Consider the following 18,936-nt stretch of genomic DNA (forward strand, 5'->3'; position numbering starts at 1 on the left):
ATGGCGGTGTATTTGACTGCGCGGTTCAGGAGGCTCCGCAGCCGGAGCGCGCTCGGGCCGGGGCTTGGCGGTATTCACCAGCCGGAGCCGGAGCCGGAGCCGGAGCCGTCTGTCCCCAGCCGAGGCCGCCAGCGCGGCGTTCCCCCCCGGAAAGTCCAGGTGGCCGGCGGGTCCGAGCCCTGCAGCGGCCGTTTAAACCCGCTGGGTTCCGCTGTGCTTGTCTCCTTGCCCGCCGCGTGGGAGCCCGGACAGCGGAGCCTGCCGGGGGAGGGCGCGCACCGGGGCACAAGCGGGGGGACAGTAGCTGTGTTAGTCTGTAGCTTCATCCCCCAGAGAAAACCCGCCCGCAGAAGCAGTTCTGTAGCGCCTTAGACACTAACCGTTTTAATTATTCGGTATTGAGCTTTCGTGGGTGGGACCCACGTCCGATTCCTTGCGTCCTTCCAGCATTCAGGTGGGTCTTGCCACGTAAAACGCTTAGTCTTTAAAGCGCTACAGCTCTGTTTGTTTGTGGAGGGGAGAGGGCTCGGTGAGTCTTGGGCTCGGTCAGGCCTTTGGGTCTCACTGCGACGAGACACTCGCCCTATTCAGCTATGGGAGTGGGGCAGAGGTCACCTGCCCTCCTGGGGCGAGGGGCGGAGACTAGGGACGTTAGGGTATTGATACAGACAAATACGGGGTTGCTGCTTGCAGCTCCTCCACTATAAAAACTGTTCTGTCACCCCTGTCATGGGGGAAATACCGTATCCCTTTCTGAGCTGCCTTTGTAAGACTTTGTGCCACTGTCTGCTCTTGCGATGCCAATACGTCGCCTGGTACAGTATTTTGATATAAATGGTTAAAGTAGTTTGAATAGAAGAAAAAACTATTTCTGTAGGCCATATAGGGTGACTTAGCAGTTGTGGGAAGGTCTTGGGAAGGGTTCACTGTTAATATATGCATAAATTGAAGCCAACTAACATATAAGCACTCCAGGATTTAGTTTTTTCTTCAGTATCTTGAGCAAATGCTTATGAATGTTAGTTGCTGTTTGAATATAGTAATTGGTTATGATTTAGGCTTTTAGGCATGTCTGGAGCAATTGTATAGGGCTTTTGGATTTAATAAAGGGGTTTGTGATTAAACTAATGACTTATGGTATCCTTTATTACTCATAGCTGTATAATGATTCCAACACACATTAAGATTGTTTGGGTAAAATTAAAAGAGAGGGTTTTGTTTTCAATTTACCACCTTCTTGTTTTTCTCTGCTGGCATAAGGTTGTTTGTCTGTAACCTAATGTAAAATCATTGCAGAAATTAGTTTACTATTTTGCTACTGCTTTTTACTGTGCTTTGAAAAATTAAATTTCACTTTGGGAGAATGCAGCCAACTCACTCCCAAAAGGAAAGATTAAAATCAATACACTTAAAAGTTACACTATCAAAACAAAAAGCAGTCAAGTAGCACTCTAAAGACTAGCAAAATGGTTTATTAGGTGAGCTTTCGTGGGACAGACCCACTTCTTCAGACCATAGCCAGACCAGAACAGACTCAATATTTAAGGCACAGAGAACCAAAAACAGTAAGCAAGGAGGACAAATCAGAAAAAGATAATCCTGCACACGTGACTAGATCCATTGTTTACAGTCAAGCTCTTAGGTACCATTGCATTTGCTCTGAGCCAACTGACAGAGACCAAAAACTACAAGAACTTTACCAAATATTCATAAACCTGAATTACCCACCAGGAGAAGTAAAAAAACAAATCGACAGGGCCAGATGAAAACCCAGAGACCAGCTACTCCAAGATAGGCCCAAAAAAGCCAAGAACAGAACACCACTGGTCATCACCTACACCCCCAGCTCAGACCACTGCAACGAATTATTAAAGACCAACAACCTATCCTTAATCAGGATGCTACACTCCAGAAGGCCCTGGGTGACATGCCTGTTCTCTCCTACAGACAACCTCCCAACCTCATGAGGATCCTCACTAACAGCCACAGTCAATACCCCAGGAATAGCAGTCCTGGAACCTTTCCCTGCAACAAAGCCCGCTACCAGCTTTGTCCACATATCTTCTCTGGAAATACCATCACTGGAACTAACCGGGTTACTCACAGAATCACAGGCACTTTCTCATGCTCCTCTACTAACATCATATATGCCATCATGTGCCAACAATGCCCAGGTGCTTTGTATATTGGACAGACTTCTAACTCCCTTTGACAAAGGGTCAATGGGCACAAAACACACATCAAAACACTCCAGATCCACAAACCAGTTAGTCAACATTTTAATGGAAAGGGGCATTCTGTCAATGACCTAAAGGTATGTGTGTTACAGAAAAGGAATTATCGCTCCATTTTGGAAAGAGAAACATCTGAACTGGCTTTTATATTCAAATTCAGCACATTAACACATGGTTTAAATCGTGATGGGAACTTTCTGAGTCACTATAGGGGCTTGTCTGCATACTTGGCTCAATCTAATTCTTGACCTTCCCCCCCACCCCTCCACTCTCTGATTTGCTCACCCTGATTATCTTTTTCTGATTTGTCCTCCTTGCTTACTGTTTTTGGTTCTATAGTAACAGAGAGTAAGCTGTGCTAGTCTATACACTATCAAAACAAAAAGCAGTCAAGTAGCACTTTAAAGGCTAGCAAGATAGTTTATTAGGTGAGCTTTCGTGGGACAGACCCATCTGAAGAAGTGGGTCTGTCCCATGAAAGCTCACCTAATAAACAATTTTGCTAGTCTTTAAAGTGCTACTTGACTGCTTTTTGTTTTGATAGTTTATAGACTAGCACGGCTTCCTCTTTGTTACCATTCAACATTAAAAGTTACAGTATATAAGGATCAGTAATGTGTTTAGTTACATGAATGCTTAAATATTTTTTTCAGGGAACAGTGGCCTCTTTCAAGCAACTCAGTTATGGAATAGCATTAGTCATGCTCTTCAAAGCCAGGCAGAAATTAAAAGATGACAGCAGCATCTAAGGACATATATGAACTGTTTTACTGGCTCCAAAGCTGTTGATGTGGTACTGAGCTGTGTTATGCACAGTACATACCTAAGTAGTAATGATCTTTCTCGTCTGAAGGGAGTCCATCTGTGCTAGGCTCTGATGGGTGACAAGATTTTTGAACCATTTGGACCTAAATTATTCAAAAATGAGAGAACTGGAATTTGAAGACACAAGTAATAGTCCTTATAGATTTATGGACAGTTGTCTTTCTCTGCTTGTACTGAAACAGAATGGATCTATTGAGAATTTGCCCCTGTGGATATCCTTGTCCTTAAGGAGAGAGAATTTTCGTGGTTAGTAATACAAATGTACATATTTAAAGAGTCTTTCAAAGGTGGGCCCAGTAAATACAACAGAAATGCCGCAATGGTGAATGGGAAGAAATGCTTTGTGAGATCTGTTAGATGTTTCCTATACTATGAAAAAAATCTGAGACCCATTTCAAAGGAAGATATTAATTAAGGAGGAATAGGAAAAAATTCCTTGATCTTTATCTTTTGAAAATATCTACATTGGGATTTAAGAGGTCCACTTGTTCAGATCCAGCTTGAGTGGGGGGAAACTAAAAATGTAAATACTAATTCCAGTTTTTACTTTAACTGTTCTTAGTGCTTTATCTTTCAAAGAGATCCATGATTTTCATTCAGAAATTATGAATAGTCAACAGGGTAGCTGGACTTTAATCAAGGCAATTTAAATCAAAGTTTCCCACTGTTACTTCATGTGTTTCTTAACTAATAGTGCGAATCTGATCACTAACACATGTTAATGCACAATTCAGTACAGCATTTTACAACATCTACAAGGGTATACTTTGTGTAATTTTTTAAAAAATAACTCATTACCTGGGTCAAGTTGCAGATGGAAAAGCAGTACATTAGGAATGGTAAGAAGTAAATCACACACAGATATAAGAGCACTTTATTTTATTAAACTAAATCTTCACTATTACATAATGTTTCACATTTGCTATTTCTGAAGTCTCCTGAGTTGATGGCTGACAGCTATCTTTAAACTCCTTTTTAAATTTTCAATTTTTATTAACTCTAAGAGACAAGTCCTCAGAACTCTAAATGTGCAATGTCCTTAACAACTGCAACTACCTCTCATCTTTCCCACTCCTACTATTGTTTTAATTCATAGACTGAAACAGAAATATGAGTTTTTCTGCTTTTTCAACCTTGATCTTATAAACTCAAAGTTAATTTTCCACAAATGTTTTGGTAATTCAACTTACCATTTCTCCGTGTCAACTTACTATGTCTCCATTGCCTTATCCAAGTTTGACTGTGTGAGGAACACATTGTGGGTACTTACCCCACATTGTCTTAGCCCTGTTGAATTCTGGGGTTTTGTATCACTGGGCTGTGGAGAAAAAATTGCGACAATTGCTAGTGGGCATTTGATGTCACTATTCCAGAATGCAAAGCACTCTCCCAGAATTCAGAGCACTTCCTAACCATACAAAAAATGAATGGGAGATCATGCCATTTTTTCCGACAAAGCACTAGCACAAGCATGGATGCGCGAATGCTTCAAGTTGTCGCACAGGCCATTATGGCATCTTCCTGGAATGCCACACTGTTTGTCGTCCAACAATGGCTGAGGCTGATGCTGATGTTTGGAGAAGTAATCGCTCAACTGTGGACTAGGAAATGACAAATGCTGGCTGCCATGGATGCATTGCTGACAGCGGAGCTGCAGTTTTGGACTTGTGAAACCAGAATGCACTGGTGGGACCATGTATTTCTGGAGTCCTGGGATGACCAATAATGAGCACAGAACTTTTGGATGCGCAAGTCCACTTTTATGGAACTTTGATTTGCTGCTCTCTCCCCACCCCACCCTCCGAAGCACAGAGACACAGAAATGAGAACAACAAGAAGTCTTGTGGCACCTTATAGACTAACAGATATTTTGGAGCATAAGCTTTTGTGGGCAAAGACCCGCCTCATCAGATGCATGAGTGAGGGGGTGGTTTCAGAGGGTTATTTGAAGAGTGGGGTCCCAGTAAGAGGGAGGGCCAGAGCTGACAAGGTGTATTCAGCCAGGTGGAAATGGCCCAGTATCAACAGTACTTACCAAAAGAGGAAAAAACATGTCAGATGAGACATCAGGCATGTGATCAGACATCCCCACATGAAGCCTAAATTTGCCTGAATTAGTTACAAAAATATGTTTTATAGAAACTTAAATAATTTGGCATTTTACAATTTGACCACGTTAATTTCACTCTGGCTTTTAAGACTTCTTCTCTAGCTGAGGCTGTGGCTATGGCCTCTTGTGGCTGAGGCTATACCTTTTGACTGGAATAGCGTGAGTATGGATTACTCTGAATTATCGTTCAGAAGTAGCAAGGAATTCACTGAGGCCACAGCTCTGAGAGAGCTCAGAAGACGAGGTATTTGACATAAGCAAAAATTAATTTTAACATAAGAGGACAGGTAAACACTCATCCCTCTTCAATACTGGACAATTCATGGCTAAATGCTTCTGATACAAGTACATGTGGGAAGTGGATTAAGTCAACTTTGGTCTCATTTTAGAGCTCTCATAACTGAGGCACCTCGAACAGTTTATGCACTTGAACCTCCTTAATTGAGGTGTACATGAAACAGAAGGGGGAGGAAGCAGCTCTGCCATTCCTGCTCTCCCATGCTTCCAGCCACACCGTAAAGTCCTTGTCCAGAGGCTTTTCCCTTGCTGCTACATTAGCAGTGTCGGGGCAAGGATCTGGGCACCAAGTAAGGTCTCCATCCCCTTCAGTCCCAAACCCTGCACCCACTCGTGTATTCTTCCAAGATCCTGTACCCTACCAGTATGTTGCAAAATATTTTCATCTTCAAAACAAAGTATGCATATTGTCTGGCATACATGCCGTATGTAAACAAAAGATATGGCAGACCCCTGTAATACACAATTTTTCAGTTTCAGTTTTGTTTAATATACCTATTTAATGGTGACAAAACAAGCTTTAATAAAGTGCAACAATACAAAAAGCATACGTACTGTACTGTCTAGCACAACTTTCACTTGTAAACATGAGAAATGTCAGAGTACTCTGGAGTTATTGGTTTTCTACTTAATTATCTGGGATTTGTCTTATGACGTGTTATATTTGTCCAAAACTCTTTAGTAATAGACTTTCTTTACCCTTCATTATAGCAAACACTCATAATTTGAAAAGTTCCATAATCCGGTTTAGCCTGTTTCCCAAGGTTTCCAGATTAAAGAGGTTCAAGTGTTCAATCCTTTTTTTGATGGTTTTAAGTGGAGGTGCGATGTGTGTGTAAAGCAAATGGAAAAACCCTTGCTACATAGAGAAAGGGAAAGGTCCTGCTTTGACAAGGTCGTTGATCTCTAGGAGGATGGCGATATGGTGCCAATTTGTTTGCCTTTTCAAACTTTCAGTATTTCTGAACTATTGGTGTTAATAACATCTGGGTTGATGCATTTTACCACATTTATGTTTATCTCCAAATACCATTGTTTTTGTTTTATCGATGTTCATAATCAGTCTGTTCCTCTTCCCTTCTTCGTTTAACACCTGCACCGTTTTCACTAGCTTCTCCTCATCTTCCTCAATGATAACTATATCATCTGCAAACCTCAAGTTGTTAATTCTTTTCCTGTGCACAGATATCCCTTCTATCTCTTCCTTGATCTTGTCCATCCCTTTCTCCAGATGTGCGATGAAGATACTTGGTGATATTGGATCTCGTCTCATACCTCTACTTGTTTTAATCCAACTTCCCAACTCCCTCCTCGTTCTCACTGCTGCCTCCGTGTTGTCATTGATATCCTTCAACAACCATATCAGTCTGCTATCTAATCCGTATGACTCCAACACTGCCCAAGTCACTTTCTGATCTATACAGTCAAATGCCTTCTGAAAATCGATGAAGCAAGCGTATACATTCTTGTTCTTTCGTCAAGCTTTTTCTGCTATCAGTCTTAGTGCCAATATCTGCTGCATAGTATTTCTATCTTTTCTGACCTCTACTTGCTCATCTGCTATATGTTCTTCTATCTGAGATCTTAGTCTCTCTATCAGTATCATCATCAGCACCTTGCCTAGATGTCTTGTTAGGGCAATTGTTTTGTAGTTGTTGCAGTCCAATGTACTTCCTTCCTTGGGTATTGTCACTACAGAGATCTTGTCCATTCCTTAGGTGCCTTCCCTTCTTTCCATGCCATATTACATAGTCAGTGGATTTTCTGAATCATGCTTTCTCCGCCATATTTGATGATCTGTTCTGTGATCTTATCATTTCCAGGGCTCCTGTGGTTGTTTAGTCGTTTCACTGCTTTTCCTACTTCCTCCTTTGAAATATTGGTCTCACTGTCGATGCTCGGTGGAGATATTTCTTTCAGTTCTTCAATCAGTCCCTCTGAGACACTCAGGTCCAACTGTGCTTTGTATAGATTGGTGCAATATCTCATCTATCACTGCACAATCTTCTCCTTGTTCATGAGCACTTCTTTGTTCTCATCTTTGATTGCCATCTGCTTCAGTTGCCATTTCCTATTAATATTCCTAATTGTCTTGTACACCTCCCTGGTCTTACATTTGCCGTAATACCTCTCTATACCTTCACATTGCTCCTCTAACAATTTCTCCTTATCCTTTCTGGCAAGCCTCTTCTTAAGTGCCCTAAAACTGGAGAATCAACCACTTCCCTAAACAACCCATTCCAGTGCTTCACTGCCCTCCTAGGCTATGTCTACACCAGCCCCAGAACTTTGAAGGGGGCATGATAATGAACCTAATTGAAAGATGCTAATGAGGTGCTGCCATGAATATGCAGTGCTTCATTAGCATAATAGTGGCCATGGCACTTTGAAAGTGCTGTGCCTGCAATTATGCCAATGAGGCACTGCATAGTCATGGCGGCGCCTCATTAGCATCTTTCAATTAGGTTCGTTATCATGCCCACTTTGAAGTTCTGGGGCTAGTGTAGACGTAGCCCTAGTGAAATAGTTTTTCCTCATATCCAGCCTTGATTTTCCCCACAACAATGTGAGACCATTGCTGCTTTTCTGTCAGCTGCCACCAGTGAGAATAACCTGGCTCCACCCTCTTTGGAATCCCCCTTCAGGTAGGTGAAGGCTGCTATCACATGCCCCCCATCACTCTTCTATCGACTCAGCCTCTCCTTTCAAGTCATATACCCCTGCCCCATAATCATATTTGTTGCCCTCTGCTGGAATCTTTCCAGTTTCCCCACATCCTTTCTGTAATGGGACCCCAAAATTAGATGCAGTAATTCAGATGTGGCCTAACCAGTGCTAACAGGACAGGAACAATCACTTTTCTCCATCTTCTGGCAATGCTCTTACTAATGCAGCCCAATATGCCTTTAGCATTCTAGATAAAGGCACATTGTTGACTCATCCAGCTTCTCATCTCCTGCAATCCTTTTCTGCATAACTGCTGTGTAATCAGTTGGTCCCCAGCCTGTATGAAGTGGTGTCTCAGGACATTAGACTGAAAACAACCTCAGCTGCCCCTTTCAATTCTGTGGTGCTCTCTTTCAGTTGCATTCTTTATGGCAGGCAACAGAGAGGTTAACTACTTGGAAAAACAGTTACTGGTATTTTCTTTGCTAATGCTGCCTGGTTGGATGTGTGTACCTACATTGGATCATGAAACATTTAGAAGACTATTTCTTATTGGAGCCATAAGTAGTTTCTTTTAGGTCCTAACATTACAAGAAGAGGGTTGCTGCTGTTTTCACTACACATAGCTGTGTTACTACTAGGATGTTAGAGGGACGAGATTGGTGAGGTAATCTCTCATATTGAACCAACTTCTGTTGGTGAGGGAGACATTATTTTGATATTACAGAAAAGATGGTTCAGGTCTGGGCTTCAGAAGAACTGTAAGCTCAAAACCTTGTCTCCCACTGAAAGAAACAGGTCCAGTAAGAGAGAGTACCCCAGGCAGCTGAGGATGTTGGAACCATCTCTGTGTGGTGCCACTGCAGGCAAAGGCGAGCTGTAGTACTTATTTCTTGTTTCTTTCTACTTAATTGTTGGCTTCCTTTCATTTGTCAGGGTTGTATTTGTTTTTTTATCTTTAAATTGAGTGTCTAGTTTCCTTGCTCCTTTCAATTCTCAGTCCCTGAGTTTGGTTGTACAGTGGGGATAATGTGTTTTTTTTTTTTTCTGGTGATGGCTGAAACTGACTAGGCAGGACTACTCTCTCACAGTTTGCACTGCTGAAGTCCTACAATGGACTGCAGCATTGTGTTTTACTTTGTCTAGGGGAAGGCACATTTCTCCCACATTGGTATTAGTGTAGCGAAGGAGAGCTACAGTCGTTAATTCCAGAAGTAATTCAGTGGACTTAGTGCCACTACATTCCTCAATTGCCTATTAAATAAGAGGCATGATGCTGCTGCTTGTATGTGCCTGGGTAATTCTTTCTGAATTTTACTTTAAATAAAGCGTGTTTTTGATCCTTAAATGCAAGTACTAAAAATAACTTTCTCTTCCTAGGCTTGACAAATGGCTTTGTGCAGACATTGAATGCTTGGAGTATTTTCCAGACCAGCTAATGCTGATAGTGGACCAGCAGTTACTCCAAATAAGTAACAAATCAAGTCACTTGAATTTACACAAAAAGATACCTTTTCATGTCATAGGAAAATATTATAATCATGTGAGAGACCCCCTTTTCACCATTCATGATCTTGATATTCATTCAGGAATTGTTGAACTTACAGGTAAGTACATAATCTTTATTTACACATTAAGGAAATTAAAATTTAGGAGTAGAATAGCTTTGTGCTACAGTTTCCCTGTCAACTAAAAGACGGATTCATAGCTTATGGACTCCAATTTCCAGTAATAGCAAATAAACTAACAAAGTATGGGACCAGAAAAGTTCTTAGTTCTAAGATTCTAATTCAGGCTATAAGTTCTTCCTGATTCTGCAATCTTTCTTTTGGGAAGATATCTGCAACGACATCTTCCCAAAAGAAAACAACAACAGAGGTTACCATAAACTTGGATACTCTATCCTGAGTATCCTTGTTTGTACCCCTCATGTCTTGCAGAATGTATGGAATGTTACCTAAATGCTCAGTTTTCAGAGAAACCTGACTCAGCTTAGTGCTCATGATATAGAAGACATTGATCATTTTCCTCCCTCGTGCTGACACTTGGCAATGAGACCCTTCTTAATTAAAATAAATGAAGGGAGCATAAAATGTGTGGTAAGACTACAGTTAAGTTTCCAAACTATAATTACTAATTTGAAATTATCTTAGTTAAAAAGGAATTCTGCCCTACCCTACTTGCTCATAAAACAGGGAAAGAGTGGTGACATAAATCACTGAAAGAACTCATGTTTTTGATGCCATAGCTACCTCATTATTCCTCATTTACTTAAAATCTCTTCTTGAGATCAACGATATGTCCTATGAACCTGCCATAGTAGCTTGTGTCAGTCCTGTTTCACTTCCCAAAATGTAGATAAAAAAAAATCTGACTGGGGAACAGTTTCTAATACAGTTCCAGTGTAATTTCCACTTTATTTTGCACAAGTGGTGGTCAATCCTAATTTTGTAATTAAGTAGAGGTCCACTTCTAAATATATCCTGTGGTTCTTTAGGTTTGATTTGTCTTCTGGTGGTCACAAGAGGCACAGCTCAGACCTACATTTGGTGGAGCTTATACTGAAAGTGCAGGCGGTAGAGTTGATTAGAGTTGCCTATATATTAATCTTTGTTTTGCTGGGTGACGCTTTTCAACAAAGTGCTGTAACCCTTTCTCAGATACAGGGAGTGTTGATCTTTTACTTCATTAGGACTGCTGGACTGGCCTAATTTAGTTGTCTGTTTCGCATGGCAAATTTGGTCCAGGACAGTGGGAGGTGAAGGGGAAGAGGGCAGGATGGTGATTGTGTGAGCATTTGCACAACCAGCAAATTCTAGGTCTGCAAGCACAGTTAGCAAAACTACCCTGTCCCTGGAGACTGTCTTGATACAACAATCTTGCAGCCCATTGAGATGGAGGGCCTCCCATGTAGCCCACTCACTAGCCTAGGTTGCCCCTCACTAGTGTGCGGTATTTCACTGCATTGCAGAGAATCGAAAAAACACCACAAGCGCTGGGGGCATCACAGCTTCACTTAAGATTACTGATGGCAAACATCCAAGGAGAACTGCATAGGCTATTGACATTTATGGCTGTTGCATCAGAACCTGAGGGCTATAAGTTACAAAAACAAGTGAGTATTGCAATGAGACATAGTGTAGAAATTCAGTCCCCTACAGTAATACTATAAAAATTAACAGCTACTGAAACTGAACCCCAAGTACATTTCAGCCTTTAAAATCTAACAATTTTTCACTGTGTAGATTTGTCACCTGTTTATAACTGTAATTTAGCTAGCTGCAACTGCAAGCAAATCTAAGCCAGATCATTATTCTTTTGTTTTCTAGTTTGACAATAAATCAGTGATCATCAAGGCTGTGTCTACACTAGCCCAAAACTTCAAAATGGCCATGAAAATGGCCATTTCGAAGATTACTAATGAAGCACTGAAATACATATTCAGCACCTCATTAGAATGCTGGCAGCCGTGGCACTTTGAAATTGACGCGGCTCGCCACCGCAGGGCTCATCCAGATGGGACTCCTTATCGAAAGGACCCCACCAATTTCAAAATCCCCTTATTCCTATCGGCAGAAGCCCAGCATTTTGAAATCATTTCTTTATGATCAGCATGGCACTTGCATCTAGCCATGAGCGAAGGCCTTAGCATGGAACCATCAGGACAGCCAGGATCTCATTTCAACTGGGGAGCTAGCCCCGACCCTACCACACCATGTAGTGGCTTGACTGTGGGGACCAGATAGCGGCACATCAGACAACGGGGTGGCATGCAGGATTTAGCAGGAAAGGTTGTGAAACTTCTTTTCTGCACTTCACATTTGTATGGGGCAGTGTGCCCCCCGCTCGCTCCCAGGCACCATGCAGTTGGAGGTCTACCCCCACCAGACCATGTAATTAACCACCCCACCACCCAAACTCCATGCAGCTGGTGGGCCAGACCCCACCCCCACCCCACCATGTGTCATCTGGGCTGTGGGGGTTGCTCTTGCAGACAGCAGCATGTCCTGCTCTGTGCAGAATAAAGGCTTCTGCGCTTCACATTTTCTCAGGGCTCACTAAGTGCCAGTGGTGAATATTTTTGGTGGCTGGCTGGCCCCTGAGAGGCAGCCCCATGGCAGCAAATATTTTTGGAGACTGGCTCCAGGGGGTGGCTTCTTCCACAGTGGGAAACATTTTTGGGGGCTGGCTAGGCTCGCCTGTCTAATAAGAAACCTGCTGACCACACCATGTCAACCGGTGCCTCTGCTGGCCCCTGCCGGCTGAGTTTTGTTGCAGGGCTGGCCCCTGGGCCTTCCTCCAGTACTGTCCCTTCCCAAAGCGTGTGGCTTGGGGGAGAGGGCAGCATGAATTTTCTGGGCTCCCCCCCACACACCTAATAAGACATCTGCTGATAGCATCATGTCAAATGGTCCCTCAGCTCACTCCTGCCAGCTGAGTTCTGTTAAGGGGATTGGCCCCAGGGCCCTGCTCCCGTACTCTCCCTTCCCAAAGGGTGTGGCTCAGGGGAGCCACAGTCTCTTTAGTGGCCTGCTTGCTGTATGTATGTATTGGGGGAAAGGTAGCTGAGTGGCCTGTTGATATGGCAGTCAGTTGGGTGCTCTCAGTGCACATTTATGAAAGGTTCTGCAGCTTGTAAAGGCCACCAGCTGGTTGGCTTTCTTTCCCTTGGGATTCCCCACTTGCCTTCTCTGTGAATAATATTAAGTCTTTCCCTATTCACACGGTTACAAATTCTTCCACTGTTTGGTGTTCCTTCACTGAGGAAAAACTAGCTGAGTGACCTATTGACATGGCACAGTCAGATGGGTGCTCCCAGAATACATGTTTTAGTATGGGGGATTGACAGGTCCATGACATGCTTCATCTTCACCTTCTGAAGCCCACTAGTTTGGTTCTCTTTCGCCTGGGATTCTCTGCTTTACCTTCTGAAAAATGGCCGTTTGCTTTGAACAGGAGGGGAATGACAGTTGGTGTTCTCAGGACACAATTGATTAAAAGGTCCGTAACGTGGATGACTCATTTTTTCATTGGAGAAAGAGACTTTTGAAAAATGGCATTTGTGGGATGATGACGTCACATACCCACAACCACTTGCAGGGCATTTTTCCCCCTAATGCACCAGCAAAACAACCCAGAACGCTACGGGGCTGAGGGAACTGTGGGATAGATTCCCACAGTGCACTGCTGCAACAGTCAAACTTTAGCACACTAGGTTGATTTTGCAGGGAAGGGCGGAAACTCAACTTCAACTTTAGAAAACCCACTGTTACAAATTCAACTTTGATAAATTCAACTTTATTTTGTAATGTAGCTGTAGCCTCAGTTTTTTTTCCAGTTGCAAAACTAATTAAAAAGAGATGGTAGGAAAATGGTACTTCAGACTCCATCTTGGCTGCCTGAAAATGGTGACAATCAAGTGGTAAATATTCTCTAGGTAGTGTCTGTGGGGTGGGAGATGGGGGGGGCGGGGTGGAGGGAATCCTCATGTAAAAATCAACCTTCTGTGTGAAGCCCAGGGTCGGTAAAAATTTTTTTAAAAAAATCATAATCAGATTTTTTATTTAAATCACATTTGATGTTTTAAAAATCAATTAAATACTTAATTTAATTTACAATTAAATCTCATCACAAACATGCTATACCTACACTTAGTCTCATAAAAATGAATTAATGGGTTTCGTCTGCCCAGCCTAACTACTCGCTCTTGTGTCTTAAAAGTTCTGGTCTTTCAATTTCTGTTTCTAGAAAGAACAACATATACAAAGAGACACCCAGGCTGGACACGATTTTTTTTCTGTGTTGATGTGGTAGTGGACCTGGGACAAGCATGGCAGAAAAATTAAGACGTCTTAAAGACAGAGACACAATATAAAGGAAAGGACAAAGGCAGCATAGGAAGGAACTGTGGAGTGGACTGGGAAGAAAAAAGGGGTGATGCTGTTCAGCACACACATACCTTCTTATATTCCCCCACACTTTAGACACAGAAAAATCGTCATGCATTCTGGGTGTAAAAGACACTTCCCTCTGAAAATATTTTGAAGATGTTCATTCCCTGGCTGAAAAAGGAAAATGTGTCAAGTGTAAGCAGTGCAAGAAGTTGATGCAGGATCTAACTGCAAGAATAAGTAGTTTTACTTATGTTTTATGGGGAGAAAATTATGCGGATATGTCTGAAAAACACAACTGATAATAACAAATAATTATCTTTGCTATGCATCATTTTTCAAGACTCTCTCTCTGTGCCTTTTAGTATAAGCATGATTTGACAAGTACATTCCCCAGCTGTTTGCTATATTGAATGTTGCTAGAAAAAGAAGTTTAGCTTAGCTAATCCTTATGGCTTGTTTAATTAGTTACCTATGTTTAGAATCTATCACCCAAGTACACTGTACAGAAAGCTGCAGTAAGAGAAATCTAGTTAACAGTTGACAATGTGTCCTTTTCTTATTTTATATAATACTTGCCTGTTATTTTGGAACATCATGGCCTAGTTAACTAATTAAACAAGCTTTAAGGATTAGCTAAGCTAAATGTTTTTGTTTCTAGCAACGTCCGAGATAGTGAACAGCTTGAGATTGTATGTGTTTAAATCCTGAAGAGTGATGCATTGCCAAGTTGATCCATGCTGTTCTTCAGATTTCTCCACATTTTCTCCCACTACAAAAAGTTTTCCTTATGATGTGAAACATCTTGCAGCTAGGCCCTATATCATCTACTTGCACTTGACACGTCTTCCATTTCTACCCAGGGACTGAATATCTTTGAAATATCCCCAGAGAAGTATCTCTCTTACACCCAGAAGCAAGACCGAAGCCAAATCTCAGAATACTAGAATTGAAAGGTAACTCCCATGTATATCATTCCTATTAGATATTAACCTGTTCTGAAATATCTCCAGTGATGGCGATTCTACAACTGCCCAAGGCAATTTATTCCAGAAATCAACCACCCCAATAGGAAGCTTCCTAATGTTCAACTTAAACCTCTCTTGCTGCAGTTTACAATAAGAGGCTAAGAAGAATAAATTTTTCTCCTTTCTCCTTGTAATACCGTTTTAGGTACCTGAAAGCTGCTATTGTGCCCCCTCTCATGCATGCAAATGGCCATAATGGAAGTGTGACCCTAGCAGGTGGGGTTTGAGTGAAGTGGCAGTTCTCATGCAGCTTGCTGTCTACGGATACCTATCACCGAACATTTAAATCTTGTTATAATAGAGATTTTGATATCACTAACTTAGATGGAAAAAAAATTGAGCAGATGAACATCAAGAACAGATATCTTTAAGAACTGTACAATTTGAAAGTCAAAAAGTCTGAACTCTTGACAATCTGGAATGCAAAGTTTTAATACTAACTGAACAACAGCAAAATTAGTCATCCAAACAATTTGGATTTTTATCACCGCTTTTAAAACAGCCAAAATTTAATTAGTGCAGTAAAGTTTCACTTATTACTGATTCCAACTAACAGGTCATGTTACTAGGAAACCAAACTCTGACATTGCTATAAATATACAGCTTATGGTCTTGATCCTACAAACATTTTATATATATGCTTGCTTAACTTTGTTATAAGGGGAAGACCCCTGGAAGCCACGCAGAAGTGAAGTTAAGCACATGAGTGTTTGCAGGATTAGAGCCGAAGGTTTCATTTAAAACAAAACTACGCTAGACTTTCTTCTGAATTATGTATGAAGGTAAGTTTATTGGAGGAGGGGAGAAAGGCAAAAGTAGGTTTGGTTAATTATTACACTTCGTTTTTCACTCGCTTATTTCAACCATACACTAGAATTCAAAGGAACTATCAACTATATTTATCAATATTTTTGGCAGAACTACTTAATTAACAAATACCGCCTTTGCATCTCTTTACTGAGAATGCATTCCTACCATGATAGCAACCAAATTAATTAAATAATTATCTTAAGATCTTTCAATTGTCTGCAGGTTTGTTATGGTGTTAGGGAATGCATGAGATTCAACTCAGCTCAGAAGAACACCTCTCTAAAAGGGATGGATAATATTCTGCTGTTAACAAAAAGGTTCAGTTCCCCTTGCTAGGGAAACAGTATCTTTGCATTTCCAAATTCTTCAAGTCTCAGCTAAACCTCCATTTCTGTCCCTCCTAAGTTATCAGCTTACAAATGCAGATCAAACCATTCTCACATGGAGTAAAACAAAGTGATATCAGAAAAAGCATATACTGGCAGATGACTCAAATCTAAACCAAGAAAGAGTATCTACCATTTGAAAGAGAAGGCAGCACATATTTAAGTAGCTGACATACTACTGCTACTCTTCTGTTGCCACTGTTTTGGTCCCAAGTGCCTGCTCTTAAACAGCATTTTATATAAGTTGTATGAAGCAGAATTTCTGAATGATGGCACAATGAAACTCTATGGAGTATACAGACACATACCCCGATCTTCAGATCTAGCTAGTAGCCCATGAGTTGCTCTAAGTCATTTCCATCTGCTGCAGTGCCCTGTACCCTCCCTTTAAAACATCAAGGCCGTGTCTACACTAGCCAAAAAACTTTGAAATGGCCATTTCGAAGTTTACTAATAAAGCGCTGAAATACATATTCAGCGCCTCATTAGCATGCGGGTGGCTGCAGTACATCAAAATTGACGCGGCTCGTCCAGACGGGGCTCCTTTTCGAAAGGACCCCAGATACTTCGAAGTCCCCTTATCCCTATGAGCAGATGGGAATAAGGGGACTTCGAAGTAGCTGGGGTCCTTTCGAAAAGGAGCCGCGTGGTGGCGAGGCGCGTCAATTTTGAAGTGCCGCAGCTGCCCACATGCTAATGAGGCATTGAATATATATTTCAGCGCTTCATTAGTAAACTTCGAAATGGCCATTTGCATGGCCGTTTCGAAGTTTTTGGCTAGTGTAGACATAGCCCAACAGACAAAAACTGTTTTGCCACTCAGAATTCTTGAACCAAATATCGATAGTATAAGACTTATCAGTTTTGACACAAGACAAGAAACCACTCTCATTTAACCCTTGCTCCTATCCCTCTGGGCTAATTCTTTTGAACTTTAAGGTTCACTTGCCTTCTTAATCCACCAAGTGCCTGTTATTGAGTGGTGGCCACATGCTTCCTTGTAATTGATCTAGCCTAATTTTTCAAATGCTTATATGACCATCTAGGATTCCTAGCCATTTAATTTTTTTCTAGCTGATCTACCCTTGGTTGGTACCATGTCACTTAATTCACTAAGCCCTGTGAAGCTACTCAGAGCAATCTTGGGGTACCCTCAACACCAGAATAATTACATTTTGAGTTTAACCAGTCACTGAGATAATTACAGCAAATTAGAGTAAACTTTTTATAGGCTTTTTTCCCCTCTAGGATACGTTAAAGTGAGTCATCCCTCTACATTCTCCCTCTCCCCCACCAAGTTAAAGAGTAGTAGTTCAGTAAAAGACATGAGCATTCATATTGGAGGAGAACAATGTCTGAACTAAAGTTTCATTTCCATGCACTTGTTTTACACTAATCTTCAAATTATTTGTTTCATGTCATTAGTAGTTTAATTCACTTTTTTGCAATAAAAACACAACGTGTGGAAAAATGTTAAGAACAGAATACACTAAAAATGACAAAGGTTAACATGTAACAACAGTATTAAATGATAATTTAAAATCCTTGAAAATAAAGCTATTTGCACTAATTCATTGTACATTCCTAGTGATAGGAAAGAGAACACAGTTCTAATTTACATAAAATAGGTTGTAGTTCAGGTAAGTTCCATTCAAAGTGAGTGTCAATATGTATCCAAATAGGTCACTTAAATATCAAATTTCTCTTCACATATACAGTGTCCATTTTCTTCATAATCTTCTCTGGTTACCACCATATCCTCAAAATCATCATTTTCAGAAATCAATTTTCCACCTTCCCAAGAGTAAGTAATAGGGCTGGAGGGGGGAAAAAAAGTTACTATACATGCTCATTTTTAATACTTCAAATTATAGAGCAATTTGAAAAAAAATAGATCACAGTTTTAGAGCTTCTATTTAGAACTGAGACACAGTCATTAACAAAATGTAAAACCAGTAGAGATGCCTGTAACCAAATGGTAAATTAGTCTTGCATCAAGCTTCAGCAACACATTCTCGATAAACAAAACTGGTTTGGAGTCTGTTGGTATGATACAGTGGTCTAAGCATTTGGGTCAAAGGAATGTTTCAAATGTAATGTTAAAATTCTAGTTGGGCTGACTAAATTTTCTATACTTCAAAGACAGATAAAATTTCCATACAATGTATTTATTTTGTGTGACAGTCATTTGGATGACTTCAAACCTACATTCTAGCTACTCTGCATAGACCTTAATGATTCCACAATGATTTTAAGAGAGGGAATATCTGTCTCAGTGTTCTTTTCCAAAATTATTTCTCCAGACACTGTTAGTCATCCGCCCAGCTGATAATTTCCAAATCCCAGAAATGTTGCACGTACCAATATGATATGAAATGAATATGGACTTTAATACTCAAGAATTCTTCAGAATAAGACATGAAAATCATCCCCAATCTTGCAAACACACATGCAATATGTCAGACTTGCCTCTGTGAGTGGTTTTATGAATTTAAAGGGAACTACACAGAAAAGTACAATTAAGCACATAAGTGTCTGCAGGATTGGAGGAAGCACAAAAACAAACTGTGCTGAATCTTTTCAATATAGCTCTGCCAATGCACTTCAGATACTGAATACTTCTGGTCCAGTTTTAAGCCACTTGGACAGATTAAGTTAACCAATGGAATATAAAGATGAGAACGCAGA

General features: G+C 41.0%; 2 protein-coding genes across 2 annotated transcripts in view; one reads left to right on the top strand and one right to left on the bottom strand.

Moving 5' to 3' along the window:
• On the top strand, positions 1 to 17,612 carry DEPDC4 (DEP domain containing 4). Its single transcript, XM_075002759.1, is given in 8 exon segments — positions 1 to 70; positions 2,888 to 3,158; positions 3,160 to 3,305; positions 9,501 to 9,744; positions 11,107 to 11,248; positions 11,463 to 11,494; positions 15,198 to 15,268; positions 17,497 to 17,612. Coding segments are annotated over 8 exon segments (1,092 nt in total).
• Positions 16,961 to 18,936, bottom strand: part of ACTR6 (actin related protein 6) — an 18,359-nt gene continuing 16,383 nt past the window's right edge. Inside the window, exon 11 of the mRNA XM_074983978.1 lies at positions 16,961 to 18,065. Within this exon, the coding sequence (XP_074840079.1) occupies positions 17,936 to 18,065 (130 nt within the window). The 3' untranslated portion in view covers positions 16,961 to 17,935. The remainder of the gene's footprint in view (positions 18,066 to 18,936) is intronic.

Source organism: Carettochelys insculpta, chromosome 1 (assembly GCF_033958435.1).
Source record: "Carettochelys insculpta isolate YL-2023 chromosome 1, ASM3395843v1, whole genome shotgun sequence".
NCBI lineage: Eukaryota > Metazoa > Chordata > Testudines > Carettochelyidae > Carettochelys > Carettochelys insculpta.